The sequence below is a fragment of the Zingiber officinale genome, chromosome 10A (assembly GCF_018446385.1).
Source record: "Zingiber officinale cultivar Zhangliang chromosome 10A, Zo_v1.1, whole genome shotgun sequence".
Classification (NCBI taxonomy): domain Eukaryota; kingdom Viridiplantae; phylum Streptophyta; class Magnoliopsida; order Zingiberales; family Zingiberaceae; genus Zingiber; species Zingiber officinale.
The window spans coordinates 20,774,824-20,791,165 of record NC_056004.1 but is presented as its reverse complement, the minus strand read 5'-3'; the positions used below and the strand labels follow the sequence as shown (position 1 = coordinate 20,791,165).

Below are 16,342 nucleotides of genomic sequence, written 5' to 3'. Positions count from 1 at the left end.
CCTTATAGTCGGAAAGTATCCTGGTTTGATAATCACCGGAAATTTTTACCTATTGATCACCCTTTCAGGCGGAATAAGAAAAATTTCCTAAAAAATGTTGTAGTCAGAAAACCTCCTCCAACATTCCATACATCAGGTGAAGAAATTATTGAACAAATAGACAGTTATGGATTTCTACCAGTATCTCAATCTAGTTCTGATGAGATAAATAAATGCATTGTTAGGATGTGCAGTGTGGTTGGAAAAAAGGAGTATTTATTAGGAGCTCCATTATTGGAAGTATCTACTCATTCGACATAATTTAGATGCCATGCATGTTGAGAAAAATTGCTTCGATAATATCTTTAACTCTGTGATGAATGTGCTTGGAAAAACTAAGGACACTGCAAAATCTCGTGAAGAATTAAAAGAATTACTAAACAGACCAGAGTTACATCAAAATGAAACAACTAATAGATTTCCAAAGATTTGTTATACATTAGACAAAGACGGGAAGCAAGCTTTATGTAGTTGGTTGAAGGAAGTAAAATTCCCAGATGGGTATGCCTCAAATATGGCTCATTGTGTGGATATGAATAGGTTAAAGATGTTTGGGATGAAGAGTCATGATTGTCATGTATTCATGCAAAGACTTATTTCAGTAGCTTTTCATGATTTACTTCCGTATAATGTTTGGCAAGCACTCACTGAATTGAGTCTATTTTTTAGAGATTTGATAGCAAGGTGAATTACGATGGATGATATGCTTCGGCTAGAAATAGACATTCCTCTTATATTATGTAAGTTAGAGCGCATATTTCCACCTAGTTTTTTTGATTCAATGGAACATCTGCCAGTATATTTGTCATATGAGACACAAATAGCTGGTCCTGTGCAATATAGATGGATGTATTCATTCGAACGATTTTTGAGAAAATTAAAGAATAATGTTCGTAACAAAGCAAGAGTTGAGGGCTCAATATGTAATGCTTATCTGGTTGAAAAACATCTTCTTTATGCTCTTATTATTTTGCTGATAATGTCAAAACCAGACATCGCAAGGTTCCTAGAAATTATGATGATGCTTAAGCAATAGACCATTCAATGCTTTCTATTTTAAAGTTTCTAACAAGCCAATGGGTGCATCTATTTCTAGATTCTTAACTCCAGAATAATACTATACTGCAAGAACATACATACTCTTAAATTGTGAAGAGGTCAAACCATACATAAAATAAGTTGACTTCTCTAATTAAAAAATTATCCCTCGTTTAATTTGTTGCTTGATATCTCATTTACCTTAAAATTACCTTCTTTTCAAGCTTATATGAACAACTATATCTACAAAATCCATCAATGGATGCAGATGACGTAGTTGAAAAGTTAAAGGTTGAATTTGCATTATGGTTTGAAATATATGTAAGTTGAAGATTTAATCAAATATTTAAGTTCATGTGTATTAAGTAGTGTTCTAATGTCTACTAATTGTGTAGGTTAAAGACCGTAGAATATCAAATGTGACAGATGATAGGATCATGAATCTTGCATCAGGACCCCTTCATAAAATAAAGGTCTACTCTGGTTTCTATGTTAATGGCCTCAAATTCCACGTGACACTACGAGATTCACGGAGATTAACCTATAATTCTAGTGTTTGCGTCAAAGAATCTATGGACAACAATAACACTCAGTATGATTACTATGGTAGACTTGAGGAAATCATAGAAGTTGAATATTTTGCATTACCTATTAAGAGGTGTGTGCTATTTAAATGTTCATGGTATGATCCTACCCCAAAAATAGGTACCAGAATACATCCAAAGTATAATTTAGTTGAGGTTAATGCAAATAAATTGTTCAACAAGTTTGAACCTTTTATTTTCGGGGTACAAGCAGCACAGGTTTTCTATCTTAAATACCCTACAAAGAGAAGAAGACTTAGTGAATGGTTGTCTGTTTGTCGAATGAAGTCTCGCTCGATTATAGAAATGTCGAATACCACTCAGGCTGTTGATGCATTTCAGAATGCCGAAGTGGAGAGACATTCAATTGATACAGAACTTGAATCAACATCTTAATTACTTGTTGATGTTAATGTCACTTATGAGGAGATAGACGATGGAGAGATGTCTAACAGTAAAGATGAATTTGTACTAACAGAGTCTAGCGATGAAGACTTGGAAACTATTAATGTTGATTAAATAGTTGCTAATATGATGTCTGAACTGTTATTTTCTATATACTTTTGTATTGTGTTGCTAATGTTAATGTTATGCATGTGTGTAGATATATTTTTGTATTGTGATGTTAATGTTAATGTTATGCATGTTTGTAGATATATTATGTAGATATATTATTACTAGTACATGCATGCTATGTTATTGTACAGATATATTATTATGGCTGAGCAGCAGGCAGTAGCACCCCGTGGCTATAAGGTTATTAGAGTTGTCAAAGATATATATGTATTTTTGTTATTAGTAATACAAGTTCATTGGTTTCTTCAATACTTTTCATATCAATTTTTTTCCTTGCAGATTTGTTCCTGATGCCCACCGGGTAGCCTCTTATATCACAAGTAAGTTTAAAGAACGAGTATGTGCTTCTAGTACTACATGGAGGCATGTAGACCAGGAGATGAAGACATTTTATTACAATAAATTCGTAGTAAGTAAAATTAATATATTTGGTATTTAATAATATATTTATCCGTTCATATACTAAAATCTATACTTATAATTGCATAAAAGATATACATGGGAAGATGGCTAAGAAGAACAGTTCAAAGCTACATGGAATAGTTATTGTGCTATGTTGGATCGTGAGAGTTCGATAGAGGGGGGTGAATATCGATTCGAAAAACAGCGTTGAAAAGAGTTAAGCGCAGCGGAATTTAAGAGAACAGACACAGTAATTTTACTTCGTTTGGAGCCTGTGACGACTCATACTCGAAGGCCCGTACTCCGTGAGTACTTTCGTTGGGCAATCACTATCAATTCGAATGATGATTACAAAATAATTAAGTACAAGAATTGACAGAAATAAAATACCGACAAGAGAAGAAGAATTAGACTTAAGAAAGCGCTTTGTCGGAATAGCATCTTGGCATCGCAGAAGCGTAGAGCAGCAGAGCAAGCAGTAGATTCTCAGTTCTAAATTGATATGTGAAGCTCCACCCCTGGGGCTTCTTTTATATGCTGCTCCGGGAGCCTGGATCCCTTCCGGGCGCCCTGGTGCGACGTGGCAAGTCTAATCAGCGAACTCCACGTGGTGACGACTCGGCTTGGATAAAACTTGCCTCCGGGCGCCCGGATCCCTTCCGAGCGCCCGGACCCCTCTTCTCCAGAAACTCCTTCTCCTGCAAGAAAAGGTTAGTCCAAGGCAAATATACCCTGCAACACAGATTGTTAGCACAATCTTATAGATAAGCAAAGTGAGTATGAATTAGCAAAAAGAGTATGACTTAGATTCCGTCTTTCCGAGACCGGAATCTAGTCACGATCTCGACTTAGATATCCGAAATGGATCTAAGCCGGATCGACGCCTAATGTTCCCTTCCCGGGAATGCGTCCTCACAGTCACTTCATTCCAGTGACTTACCTTTACTTACCTGCCAGAAGTCCCGTCAGCCCTTCAACCCGTCTGGACTTCTCGCCAGCTATCCGGTCAGTCCGTCGACCTAGCTGGACTTCTCGCCAAGCGTCCGGTCAGCCCGTCGACCCGCTTGGACTTCTTGCCAGCTATCCGGTCAGCCCGTCGACCTAGCTGGACTTCTCGCCAAGCGTCCGGTCAGCCCGTCGACCCGCTTGGACTTCGTGCCAGACATCCGGTCAGCCCGTCGACCTGTCTGGACTTAGCCTGCACACTCGATCAGAGTGTTAGATCACGACACACCTAACTTAACCTGATTTGTCATTCATCAAAACCTGAGTTAGACCGTTAGTGCTAACCGCATCAACAATCTCCCCCTTCTTGATGGAATGACAACCTGCTTAAGTTAGTGAAAAATATACTAGTAAAAGAAACCAGCATGATTTTTAAGGTTTAAGTTAGTTTTTAAATTTGACATTTTGTTTCTCTAACTTAACCACCTATCCCTCCCCCTTTGACATTCATCAAATAAGGATGTAAGTCAAGTAATTTTGGAATTCAGACAAAGTAAAATTTGTAAAAAAAATGTCAAGGTAACTTGGGGGAGTTTAAATAGTAATTTAGCTTTTGTTTCTTAACTTTTGTAAAATAACTAAGTTTTGAAAATAGCTAATTTAGCAACATAACTTAGTATTTAGTACATTTTGAGTAATTTTGAAAGATAATATCTGCAAAATTAATTGACTTTGTAAACTTAAGAGAAATTTTTAAAAGCTAATTTTCAAGCTTACGTTTGGGAACGCTAAGTTTAGATATTCTAATTTCCAAACATAGGGTTATAAGTTACAAATTTTAAGATCAAATTTTCAAAGTAAGTTTCAACTTTTAAAACACTTTTAAAACATGTGTTTTTAAAACCAAAATTTCAAGGTTTAAATTTTCAAAATACTTTGAAACACTTTTCAACCATGAGTTTTCAAACTCAAAGTTTCAAGACTGAGTTTGAATAAATTTACTTTTCAAGACTAAGTTTGAATATGTTTAAGGTGGAGAAAATAATTTAGGTGCTAAGTGTTGATTTAATCCTCCCCATAAACCTGATATCTAAAATAAAGCTTTTGAAAGTAATTGGGGTAGAATTTTCTAAAGAGATTTTAAAGAGAAAAAAAAATAACACTTAAGGAGATTAAAAAAAATAAACCTCCCCCTAAATTTGATACTCCTTTAATTTATTACTCTCCCTTAATTTATTAATTTTTCTAGGGGATTTAAATAGAAAGTTTGATAAAAAGAAAAAAATTGAACCTCCCCCGAATTTGTTATTCCCCTTAATTTTAATATCTCCCCCTTAAGTTAATGCCAAGGTTTTGTTATATTAAATTTTACAGCTTCAATACATTTTTTGTACCTAAGTGTTAGTAACACTTATGTTTTATCGAGTATATTATTTATATAAGTATTTTTATATACTTGGTATAGTTTTTTTTTTTTGATAAGAATAAGATTATTGAAATTAATGAATAATCAATTATTCTTAATAATAAGTAATAAGTAATTTATTGCAAACTTAATAATAGTTAATCATTATCAATAGTTTATTGATTAACTTTTATTTTACTTGACTTATCTGATTAAATTTCGTATTAATTGTCTTAATATCAATGGATAATAGTTATAATTTGTCTTTTGTTTTTCATTTACTTAGTCTTTAAGTTTTGATTAAGTAACGTAAGTTATGTTTAATTAGGATTACTTAAGTTAGGTTTATTTTGACTAACGTTAATATAATTTTGAACATAAGAGCAAATGACAGAAAGAGTGGCTTAGGCCTCTCAGCCACCATCAGAGGGGGAGAATCCACAGTCTCTATCCACCGACGCGCTAAATGAGATATATTATGATGTTGTCAGTGGAAGGATAAAAAACTCCACCCTCTACGACTTTGGCTCCCAGGCCAAAGTGACATTTGATCGTTTGAAGACTCCTAGGGGTCGTGCTAGTTCCTCTTCATCTAGTGAGGTGCAGACATTAAGACACGAAAATGAAGAACTGCGCACTCAACTGAAGTCAATGGATGAGAGGATGACTTCTATGGATGAGTGGAGGGTTGCTGAGGAGAATAGGAGGACCGACCAGGATACTCTCTTTGCTAGTATGCGAGAGATCGTGGCAAATTTCGCTCGCACCCAGACACCGCATGATCTTGGATCACAGGAGACTCAAGACCCATCAGACCGTGGTGATTAACATGTTTTGAGGTTTGTTCAACTATTATTTAAATTTTTATTTATCATACAAGTCACATGCAGAATATATTTGATTATTTTATTCTACTCTGCTCATTTCTAAATATTATATTATTATATGTATCAGACATCAAGGTGTACATATTCAACACGATCATCATCATCATCATCTTCTTTCTATCTAGGTATTTATTGTTTAAATGTAAAATTCATTATACATATAAGTAATATTTTGAATTATATATCGATATCAATCTCATCATAATTTATTGTATTTTACTTTTTGCATGATGTTACACTATTAGATGTTTTTGGAGTAAATTGTTATCATGGTATGGATTTATACATTTGAGCACGGAAATATTTTGTTTATATTATGTTTGTTTCTATATATTTTTATATGTATGGAGTGGTGTTTCTATATATTTTTATATGTATGGAGTGTTTGTTTCTATATGTATGGATTGTGTTAGTTTGATGTTAATTTGTTTGTATCTATATATGGTTTGTTAGAATATGTAAACTGTGATTGTGTTAGTTTGTTTGTAAACTGTGATTGTATCTGTGATTGTATTTGTGATTATATGGATATATCATATGTATATATGGTAGAATGGAAATACAAGCAGGTGCTGGTTGTTTTTTTTATTTGCCGACGGAAACACTATTTCCGTCGGCAATTGCCGACAGAAACGGGACTTCCGTCGGCAATTTACGATACAGCCGGGCCTCAAATCCCCTGTCTCCGACGGAAGTTATACTTCCGTCGGAAATCTTGGTTACATTTGTCTAGCGGAATTTGCCGACGGAATTATAATTCCGTCGGTAATATACCGACGGAGTTTATATTTCCGTCCGAAAAACAGGTTCCGACGCATATTCTGACGACAAATTGCTTTCCGTCGGAACTCTGTCGATAAGGCTATTTAGAGACGGAATACCGACGGATATTTCTGTCGGTAATCCTGGAAATTTTTGTAGTGATGGAGTATTGTATACCTCCGTTTGTAGATGGAGACCTCCTTTCATAATGTTACTATAGAGTCTATGCATCCTTTATGTACTAGTCACTATTCCAAAGGCTAGTAGCCACCCGTGATTTACCTCCTCCATGTTAACCTTGGGACGGGTTGGCGGGGGCACTGGAGGCGAGCGTACTCGCCTTTTGCCACCACTGTAACGTCTATGCACGTTTCATATGAACGTTTTCCAAAGTCTTTCTAAGAAAAGACAAGTCGAAAAGTGTCTTTGGCACCTTTCCTTAATCAAGCATGCAAATCTCTATAATATGACAGTTAAAAGTTTCCAAAATACGATTTGTCTACAAGACATTCTCTGTCCTTTCCGGTATAAACTTCTAAAAGAGTATGATATGATATATATGTGGGTTCCACTATAGGCCGACCGACCGCCATTCGGTCGAGATATCGCCAGCTTGATCTTACATAATGCATCTACTAATCTGTTCTTCTCTCGGCTTCTATCCTGTCAGAGAGGTATGTCCGATCAACCTAGATTGTCTGATTGAATAAGATGGTGGGCTGATTAACTTAGTATTTGACTCTCAACTTTATCTACAAGAGATGGAGGGTAGTTGATCGGACATTTTGGTTGACCCCTCACGTCTGACTGACACTATACTCCCACTTAGCCAAACACTACTTGGTCTATAGTCTTCATGTCCATCCGATTCTATGATTTTGACTATTTAATTTAAATATCCATGTTAATCAATTTTCACTATTTTTTTTTAGAGCCCATCTTTATTACCGTATGAGTGTTGTCATTGTTATTGTTATCGCACACGCTGATAATTACTATCAGATAAGCATTAGTTTGTTTGCTGTTCATGAATTAATGTTTGAGATTTAGTAAACTTTTCTTATATGCCTCCCTTTAGCTTATTATACTAAATAAAGCAAGAGAGGATTTTGTGAAAGCCAAGCAACAAAATTATGCATAAAGATCTTCAGCTGAATCATTAGAGACTGGTTCCAACTTCAGGCACGTTTTTGCATGCACGTATCTGTCATTGTCGCTGTTCTATTTCCAGTAATCAAGCACGCCTAGACGTTGGATCATAATTGTTTTTGCAATTAGCTTATAAAAAATATTAAATGGTAGGGAATTCGGATAGGAAACAATTGGGATAACAAAGCAAATTGTTTTTTGACTGTAACTCTACTTATTTACAGTCTTAGATGATCAGTATTTGGATTGTGAATACATTATATATAGTAACTCCAAATCAGATCTTTACTTAAAAAGATTGATTATGAAAACACGGAAAATGGAAAAAAAACGAAGGGAGAAACAAATAACTCTCTGTAGCTCAGTGGAGTGGAGCAGAAGTAACTTCGCAGTTGATCAGAGTACAAGGCAGCTGGGCGATCTGCACCGTTATCCAGGCTCCGTTACACGAGTCTGTTACCGCGGGGGTGCGGTTTGTGTGCGGATTAGGGTTACGTCGTCTTTGAGAGCACGCGACGGAAGACGCTTTTACCGACGTACCCCGGGAATTTGGCCGGCCGTTTTCTTCTGAGTACTCCTTTCGATTTCAATCTCCGTGAATAGCTAAACGAGCCGGACGGTGAAGGGAACCGGTTTCTGCGGTCCGACGCCGGTCGCCGAGCAGTGATGGCTCCGTTGATAACTTTTTAAAATCGACTCTTTAAATAGTGTGTTCGATCTAGTTGAATATTACAATCAAAGCCACCATTAAGTTTTGCTACAATAACCGCCATTAGATATTGTCGTTATCACGTGCATGTTTTCAAGATTTCTGTATACGAATATCAAGATGATTTTGTAGGCACAACGGCATGAATGAATGATGAAGACATCTTTTGATTTATGTGGATAGAATGCCAATTGGCATTAATGCCTGTCCTGTAATTTGGCAATTGGTAAAGTAATATCATGGCCGGCGCATCACGCAAACAAAATGAGCAATCATCATTAATGATTATTGTTTAGGTAAAGCAACCATTTCCAATGAAGAGGCAGCTAGATTACAAAATCTTTGTGGGGTTGTTCTAAAATTTGTTGATATTTAAAGGATATTTTTTTTTAAAATCAAATCGCCAGTATCTGTCAAATGGAAAATTTCTATACCTAGTGTAAACCTAAAAAAAATTAGAAAATTTTCCCTTATATAAATTCATTTTGTGTCAAAAGGCTAATGAGTAATCCCTAGGGCCATTAAATAGATGTTTTCCAAAACATTGGAACTGTTACCTAAAAATTAGGTTCATTCGAACCATAACCACCTGGCAATATCAAGACCGGAATTAGTAGATGATCCTGTCTGGAAGCTGAGAAGACGAACCTGCCGGTATGACGTATCTGGAAGGTTGACCGCATCCCCATGATCCGGTCGATGAGCTGTCCTCTACGTTGACCAGATCGTTAGAAGTCCTCCTCCGGTCAACTGTACCTGTATCCAGCGACCGGGTTCCCCCGGTCTCTGGTACCTCGATGCTCGAGGCGAATCCCACAGATGCATAAATATCCGGATAATAATAGAATATTGAAATAAATGCAAAGAAGGTACGAGAACGTACCCTGGCCCAGGGGGCGCCCTCGGATGGATGAGTGAGCTGGTCGTGAAACTGACCGAGTCGTCGTGACCCGGAAGGGTGGATGCCTCTGAACCGACCGAAGAGGAGCTGGGTCCGGAGGTGACAACGCGGAGCCGAATGTGGCATGGATCTGAAAGGTGACACACAATCGGAATACAACGGCGACACGACCGGCGTACGACATCGGTTCGCAGGCCGGAATGTGACAACGGCGCGCAGGCCGGAACACTAGGCAAAGTCGGCACCAGGACTGCCGGTAAGTGCCGGAGGAGGGCTGCTCTGCGTGTAGAGGCTGCCGGCGAGGGAGGTGCTGTGCGCGCGGAGGCTGCCGGCGAGGGAGGCGCTGTGCGCGCGGAGGCTGCCGGCGAGGGAGCCGCTGTGCGCGCGGAGGCTGCCGGCGAGGGAGGCGAGGAAGAGAAGAAGGGAGCGCCGGCGGCTTCGTCGGCGCCGGCGGAGAGCTGGAGAAGGAGAGAGAGTCTCCTTGATGGCTGGCGGCGACCCAAAATCACGAACCCCCCATTGTTCCCACACGAACCGGCTACCTCCTTTTCCTGAATCTGTGAACAGTGCTTAAAAGCCCTCCAAACCCTCAATGAGCCCAAAAGACCAAAACGCCCTTTGACCTCTCATTAATTCCTCTCATGCCATTCTCATATCCGGAACACAAGCCTCCCCTTCAAGTCTAGTCGAAGGAGGCGTGAGTCCGACTGACTGGACAAGTCTATCGCAAAGGGCGGAACCGCTCACGATATCAAAATCAAATCGCTGAACCCAAAGTATACTGTCTCCCGCGACCGGTCGCTATAATAATGGTGTCGCATGAGATAGTACTCGTGCCGAGCGGATCAAATCTGTAACCGGACCAATGCCTAATATGCAGCCACGAAGATACCGACCGGACGATCGAAGTGATGTCGATCGGGTGGATAGACGCCGGACGAATGCTGTCGTGCGAACGATCGTAATGCTGCCGATCGGATGTATAGATGCCGGACGGACGATGCCGCGCGTGCGACCGTGGTGACGTCGATCGGTCAGATAGATGCCGGGCGGACGATGCCGCACGTGCGACCGTGGTGACGTCGATCGGTCAGATAGATGCCGGGCGGACGATGCCGCGCGTGCGACCGTGGTGACGTCGATCGGTCAGATAGATGCCGGGCGGACGATGCCGCGCGTGTGACCGTGGTGACGTCGATCGGTCAGATAGATGTCGGGCCGCGGGGACTGCTCGACCCCGAACGGGGGAGATAGATGCTCGCGACGGCTACTCGACCCAAACGGGGGAGATAGATGTATGATATACTGGTCCGATATACTGGTCCTCCCGGCCGAACGGCACGGGGGCCTTCGTCTTCGAGCCTGTGGCTCGGATATAAACCTCCCGGCCGAACGGCTCGGGGGCCTTCGGCTTAGAGCCTGTGGCTCGGATATAAACCTCCCGGCCGATCAGCTCGGGGGCCTTCGATGATAACTCGACCCCGAACAGGGGAGATAGAATATATGATATGCTGGTCCATGCAGAGGTCTTCAGCCCGGGAGGTTTATAGTCGCCGGCCCGACTGCGTCCCGACTCTTGGTCGGTCGCCCGGGAGGTTTATAGTCGCCGGCCCGACTCTCGATTTTTAACGTCGGAGCTCGACGGTCTTCAAGCCGGGGTTTTTATAGTCGCCGGTTCGACTCTACGGTTTAACGTCTGGGCTAGACGGTCTTCAAGCCGGGGTTTTTATAGTCGCCGGTTCGACTCTACGGTTTAACGTCTGGGCTAGACGGTCTTCAAGTCGGGGTTTTTATAGTCGCCGGTTCGACTCTACGGTTTAACGTCTGGGCTAGACGGTCTTCAAGCCGGGGTTTTTATAGTCGCCGGTTCGACTCTACGGTTTAACGTCTGGGCTAGACGGCCCTGAGGGCTAATTCAAACCCGGCCGATCGGCTCGGGGTCTTCGCCATCGAGCCCCTGGCTCGTATATAATCCTCCCGGCTGCTCGGCTCGGGGGTTTTCGCCATCGAGCCCCTGGCTCGTATATAATCCTCCCGGCTGCTCGGCTCGGGGGTCTTCGCCATCGAGCCCCTGGCTCGTATATAATCCTCCCGGCCGAACGGCTCGGGGGTCTTCGCCATCGAGCCCCTGGCTCGTATATAATCCTCCCGGCTGCTCGGCTCGGGGGTCTTGTGGCTCGGATATAAACCTCCCGACCGAACGGCTCGGGGGCCTTCGTCTTCGAGCCTGTGGCTCGGATATAAACCTCCCGGCCGATCGGCTCGGGGGCCTTCGTCTTCGAGCCCGTGGCTCGGATATAAACCTCCCGGCCGAACGGCTCGGGGGCCTTCGGCTTCGAGCCCGTGGCTCGGATATAAACCTCCCGGCCGAACGGCTCGGGGGCCTTCGTCTTTGAGCTTGTGGCTCGGATATAAACCTCCCGGCCGAACGGCTCGGGGGCCTTCGTCTTCGAGCCCGTGGCTCGGATATAAACCTCCCGGCCGAACGGCTCGGGGGCCTTCGGCTTCGAGCCTGTGGCTCGGATATAAACCTCCCGGCCGATCGGCTCGGGGGCCTTCGTCATCGAGCCCGTGGCTCGGATATAAACCTCCCGGCCGATCGGCTCGGGGGCCTTCGGGTCTAGTACAGATCATATAACTGACAGAACAAATAACAGAAAAACTGACCGTGGTCATGAGGATGGCAGAACTATCCGGCGTCGTTCATCTTCAAGTTCCAGATCAGGCGCGTTCCCACAGACGGCGCCAATTTGATCCTGTCTGGAAGCTGAGAAGACGAACCTGCCGGTATGACGTGTCTGGAAGGTTGACCGCATCCCCATGATCCGGTCGATGAGCTGTCCTCTACGTTGACCAGATCGTTAGAAGTCCTCCTCCGGTCAACTGTACCTGTATCTAGCGACCGGGTTCCCCCGGTCTCTGGTACCTCGATGCTCGAGGCGAATCCCACAGATGCATAAATATCCGGATAATAATAGAATATTGAAATAAATGCAAAGAAGGTACGAGAACGTACCCTGGCCCAGGGGGGCGCCCTCGGATGGATGAGTGAGCTGGTCGTGAAACTGACCGAGTCGTCGTGACCCGGAAGGGTGGATGCCTCTGAACCGACCGAAGAGGAGCTGGGTCCGGAGGTGACAACGCGGAGCCGAATGTGGCATGGATCTGAAAGGTGACACACAATCGGAATACAACGGCGACACGACCGGCGTACGACATCGGCTCGTAGGCCGGAATGTGACAACGGCGCGTAGGCCGGAACACTAGGCAAAGTCGGCACCAGGACTGCCGGTAAGTGCCGGAGGAGGGCTGCTCTGCGTGTAGAGGCTGCCGGCGAGGGAGGCGCTGTGCGCGCGGAGGCTGCCGGCGAGGGAGCCGCTGTGCGCGCGGAGGCTGCCGGCGAGGGAGGCGAGGAAGAGAAGAAGGGAGCGCCGGCGGCTTCGTCGGCGCCGGCGGAGAGCTGGAGAAGGAGAGAGAGTCTCCTTGATGGCTGGCGGCGGCCCAAAATCACGAACCCCCCATTGTTCCCACACGAACCGGCTACCTCCTTTTCCTGAATCTGTGAACCGTGCTTAAAAGCCCTCCAAACCCTCAATGAGCCCAAAAGACCAAAACGCCCTTTGACCTCTCATTAATTCCTCTATGCCATTCTCATATCCGGAACAGTAGAGTTTGTAATAAGTACAAAATAGCAAGATGGATATTACCAGATGTTGAGAATGAGGATCCAGATCGAATTAGAAAATTAAAGACCCTTTAAAGTGATGTTGAATTGCTTGCTATTCAGGGATAAGCTTATGACATGAATGTTGAGACGTTTTTATATATCCACTCAGCCGCCAATAATCAAATCTTTTTGGTGTATGATAATGTACATTTTCGAAATAACTGAAAGGATCATTCAATTTTGACAACAATAATGTTTAAGATGAATCAGATCAGTCAGCTTGACCCTGGAAAAGACATTGCTCAGAACTCTCTCTAGAGGTGTTCTCAGATTGGACAATAACCAATCTTTGTTCATGATCCCTTCCGGATGCTGCATCTGTTTACTGGCGCCATTTCTCCATGGTCCGGATCAATCTGGCACTGGCTTTAGCCCCAAAGAGATAGTTGATGTAGTCTCTACATAGAAGAGTCAGTTCTTCACCTTTAGTTATGAGTACATACTGCATGTTAAGAAGAACAAATGTCAGTTCATATTGTTGAGGGGTTTAAAAAAAAAATCATCGCAAATTAACAGAGGGGCAGATATGTAATGATGTCAGTATATATTGTTGAGGGATTTAAAAAAAAATCATCGCAAATTAACAAAGGAGCGAGATATGTAATGCCTACCAGAAATATAACACCAATAGTTGCCAAAATCACTTGAAGGAGTTCCTCGTATTGTGCTGAAAATCCTTCGCCCTCCGGCCCACCTGAACCATCACCACCGCCCCTAAAAGAATTTCCACCACCACCATTTCCACTGAACTGTTTTTTCTTGGTATACTCCCTCAACAAGTCCTGCACTGTTAACTCTCTTCTAAACTTCCCCGGAGTTTTCTTTAGTAATTCCTAGGAAAAAGGCAAATCCAAAAACATGTCAGGTAAATTAGAATCGGCGAATAAATTGATTAGATTACTAAAAGAAAGATGAAAGGAAAAAAAAATTCACTCAGTTTACTTGAAAATACTAGATACTTGTTACATTCAGATGCACGATTAAAAATAAAAGCTACCTCGTTGTCACTCATAGAGTCTCCTTTTTTTCCAAAAACAAGTACTGAAGCACTTCTTTTGTTCTTCGAGGTATTATATATTAATCTTGGGTGCAACTTATGTTGCAGAAATTTGCATGAAGCAGAAGCATGCAGATGTGAAGCTTTCAAATATGAATATCCCGAAGCTGAGTTTCCAACATTTTTAATATTTGGCTGGATCAGGATGATCCCTCCAGCTGGATACAAAATAGACTGAACAGCACTCATCCCCTTAATCAGACAAGTTCTCTGTTCTGAGCAATATCTTGAATCTACAAGTTAACAGAGGCAGGCTTTGTTGCTGCAGTAGTGAAACTCAGGTTTAACATTTGAGCATGAAAGAAATATGAAATGCACATCCATAGAATATTTTCAGAATCTAGATAGTGTCAAATCAGATTCTGAGTCAAATAATACACAGTAATTACATGCTACCGAGTACCTAAATTTGGTGCCCAATCTACATTGTTTGTGGATGCTTTGCTAGTCTTAGATAAAGGTTAACAGCTTCCATGTTTCTCTGCCTTATTCTTGCTTCATTCTGTTTACTAGTTTAGACAAAATCTTCCTAGACCTCTTGAACATTGTGATCAAATATATATAAATGCATATCCTCATTTAAAACACATCAATTGTATCCATCAAATCATAAACTACAGTTAACTATTGTAACATAAGTTTTCAGGTGTCAAAGTACAGAGCTCATATGGTCAAAATCAGAAGGGATATGTTAATGCATGAAACTTAGTAAATATAGTAAATGCGGATGTAGTAGTGTTCGCAATCCAGATGAACACAACTTGATTTTCGAAGATATGGCACCAAAGTTTTTGCAACTAGTTGTCTTTCATATCAAGCCAATCTATTGAATATCTCTCTGTGTATATAAATAGATCATTGCCAATATATATATCTACACACACACATAAGGTAGCTAGATCATTGCCAATATTTATCTTACTATTTAGAGAGATAGATCATTGCCAATCTCTCTCTCTCTCTCTCTCTCTCTCTCTATATATATATATATATATATATATATAGAGAGAGAGAGAGAGAGAGAGAGAGAGAGAGAGATGGAAATGAACATCAAATGCTTTTACCTTAACCACTTAGTAGGACGGTCAATATTGACTCTATCTTCATTGTCTACATTCAGTGACAATGGCATCAACACAATTAAAGAGTGGAAGAGGAAAACAATTTTGATGTTACATGAAGAGGGAAGAGGAAAAAACACCGACAAGGCAAGACCTCAATCACAGTCAACAATGAGCCCTAATGCAACAAGGCGTTCTTAATCACTGCAGGGTAGTTGACTCTGTCTACAAATCAATGTCACAAACCATGAATTACACGAACAACTAATTTGTGGCTAGAGAAATTTCCTATGAACAGATGATCCTATGGGATTTGAGGCAATGTGAGATAAGTTTATGTGCCTAGACTGTAGGGTTGGGAGCCTCAATTGGTGATTTCATGAGAGAAAAAAAGGAAGATTTCAAAGAGAAGTTTTATGATTAATTAAATTATGGAACCCACTTTTCGGACAAACTAAACATTTTATTGGATGCGATGCATACCCTCCCACTTTCTTGTTTCCAAATGAATAATAAGTAACGTAGGCAAGTAAAATCCCTAACTAGGTTCACAATCATATAAGACCGCACACCATTCAATTTTCCCATTTCCTAGTAAATACTAAACATTCCAGGTAATCATAACTCCGAACATGGTTCCTTGTAATACAAGATTACTATTCAAAGGCCTTCTCCCCAACACTTCCTACGATATCTAGAGCAAGCATCTTTAGATCACAAACAACGAATCCGCAGCCGAGGATCCATCGCCACAAAAGTAACCACCGAAAAGAAATTGAACGGCAAAAGGAGAAAACAATGACCGGAAGAGGAGGAGTACTTGTTCTGAGGGTTTGGTCCGAAGAAGAAGGTTGCTTGGAGACGCCGCCAGAGAAGGGAGGTATCGTCAGTCCCACACGCAACGCGCCGCAGCGTCCCGAAGCTTTTCGCCGGTTCGATTGAGTTCCGTGTCGATTCTGCAGGTCGGTTCGGGTGCCTGTTTATTTTAATGGGTTAGATTTGAACCTAAACACGTTGTATTTTTATTGATATATATGTATTTTTAAAAAATAATATTTAATAATATCTAAATCATTATTTATTTAATTAATTATATGTGA

General features: G+C 41.6%; 1 protein-coding gene across 3 annotated transcripts; it reads right to left on the bottom strand.

Annotated features, from left to right (window-relative positions):
* Positions 1–13,195: 13,195 nt before the first annotated feature.
* LOC122027310 lies at positions 13,196–16,220 on the bottom strand. Of its 3 annotated transcripts, none has more exons than XM_042586254.1 (4): positions 16,063–16,220; positions 14,122–14,443; positions 13,736–13,957; positions 13,196–13,566 (listed from the first exon to the last, which is right to left on the bottom strand). In XM_042586254.1, the coding sequence occupies exons 2-4, from the start codon at positions 14,368–14,370 to the stop codon at positions 13,447–13,449; spliced, it is 591 nt and encodes a 196-aa protein (XP_042442188.1). In that variant the 5' UTR covers positions 14,371–14,443; positions 16,063–16,220; the 3' UTR covers positions 13,196–13,446. The 3 variants fall into 3 exon arrangements, with proteins under 3 accessions (XP_042442188.1, XP_042442189.1, XP_042442187.1); XM_042586255.1 differs by having other exon boundaries at positions 16,046–16,212; XM_042586253.1 differs by lacking the exon at positions 16,063–16,220 and having other exon boundaries at positions 14,122–15,140.
* Between the last annotated feature and the right edge of the window lie 122 nt (positions 16,221–16,342).

Bases quoted from the DNA above. Each gene is read 5' to 3' on its own strand.
- LOC122027310 (XM_042586254.1), bottom strand. From the start codon at position 14,370: ATGAGTGCTGTTCAGTCTATTTTGTATCCAGCTGGAGGGATCATCCTG. The intron at 13,958-14,121 runs GTAGCTTTTATT...CCTTTTTCCTAG, and splicing joins ACTCTATGAGTGACAACGAG to GAATTACTAAAGAAAACTCC. The intron at 13,567-13,735 runs GTAGGCATTACA...CTTAACATGCAG, and splicing joins CTATTGGTGTTATATTTCTG to TATGTACTCATAACTAAAGG.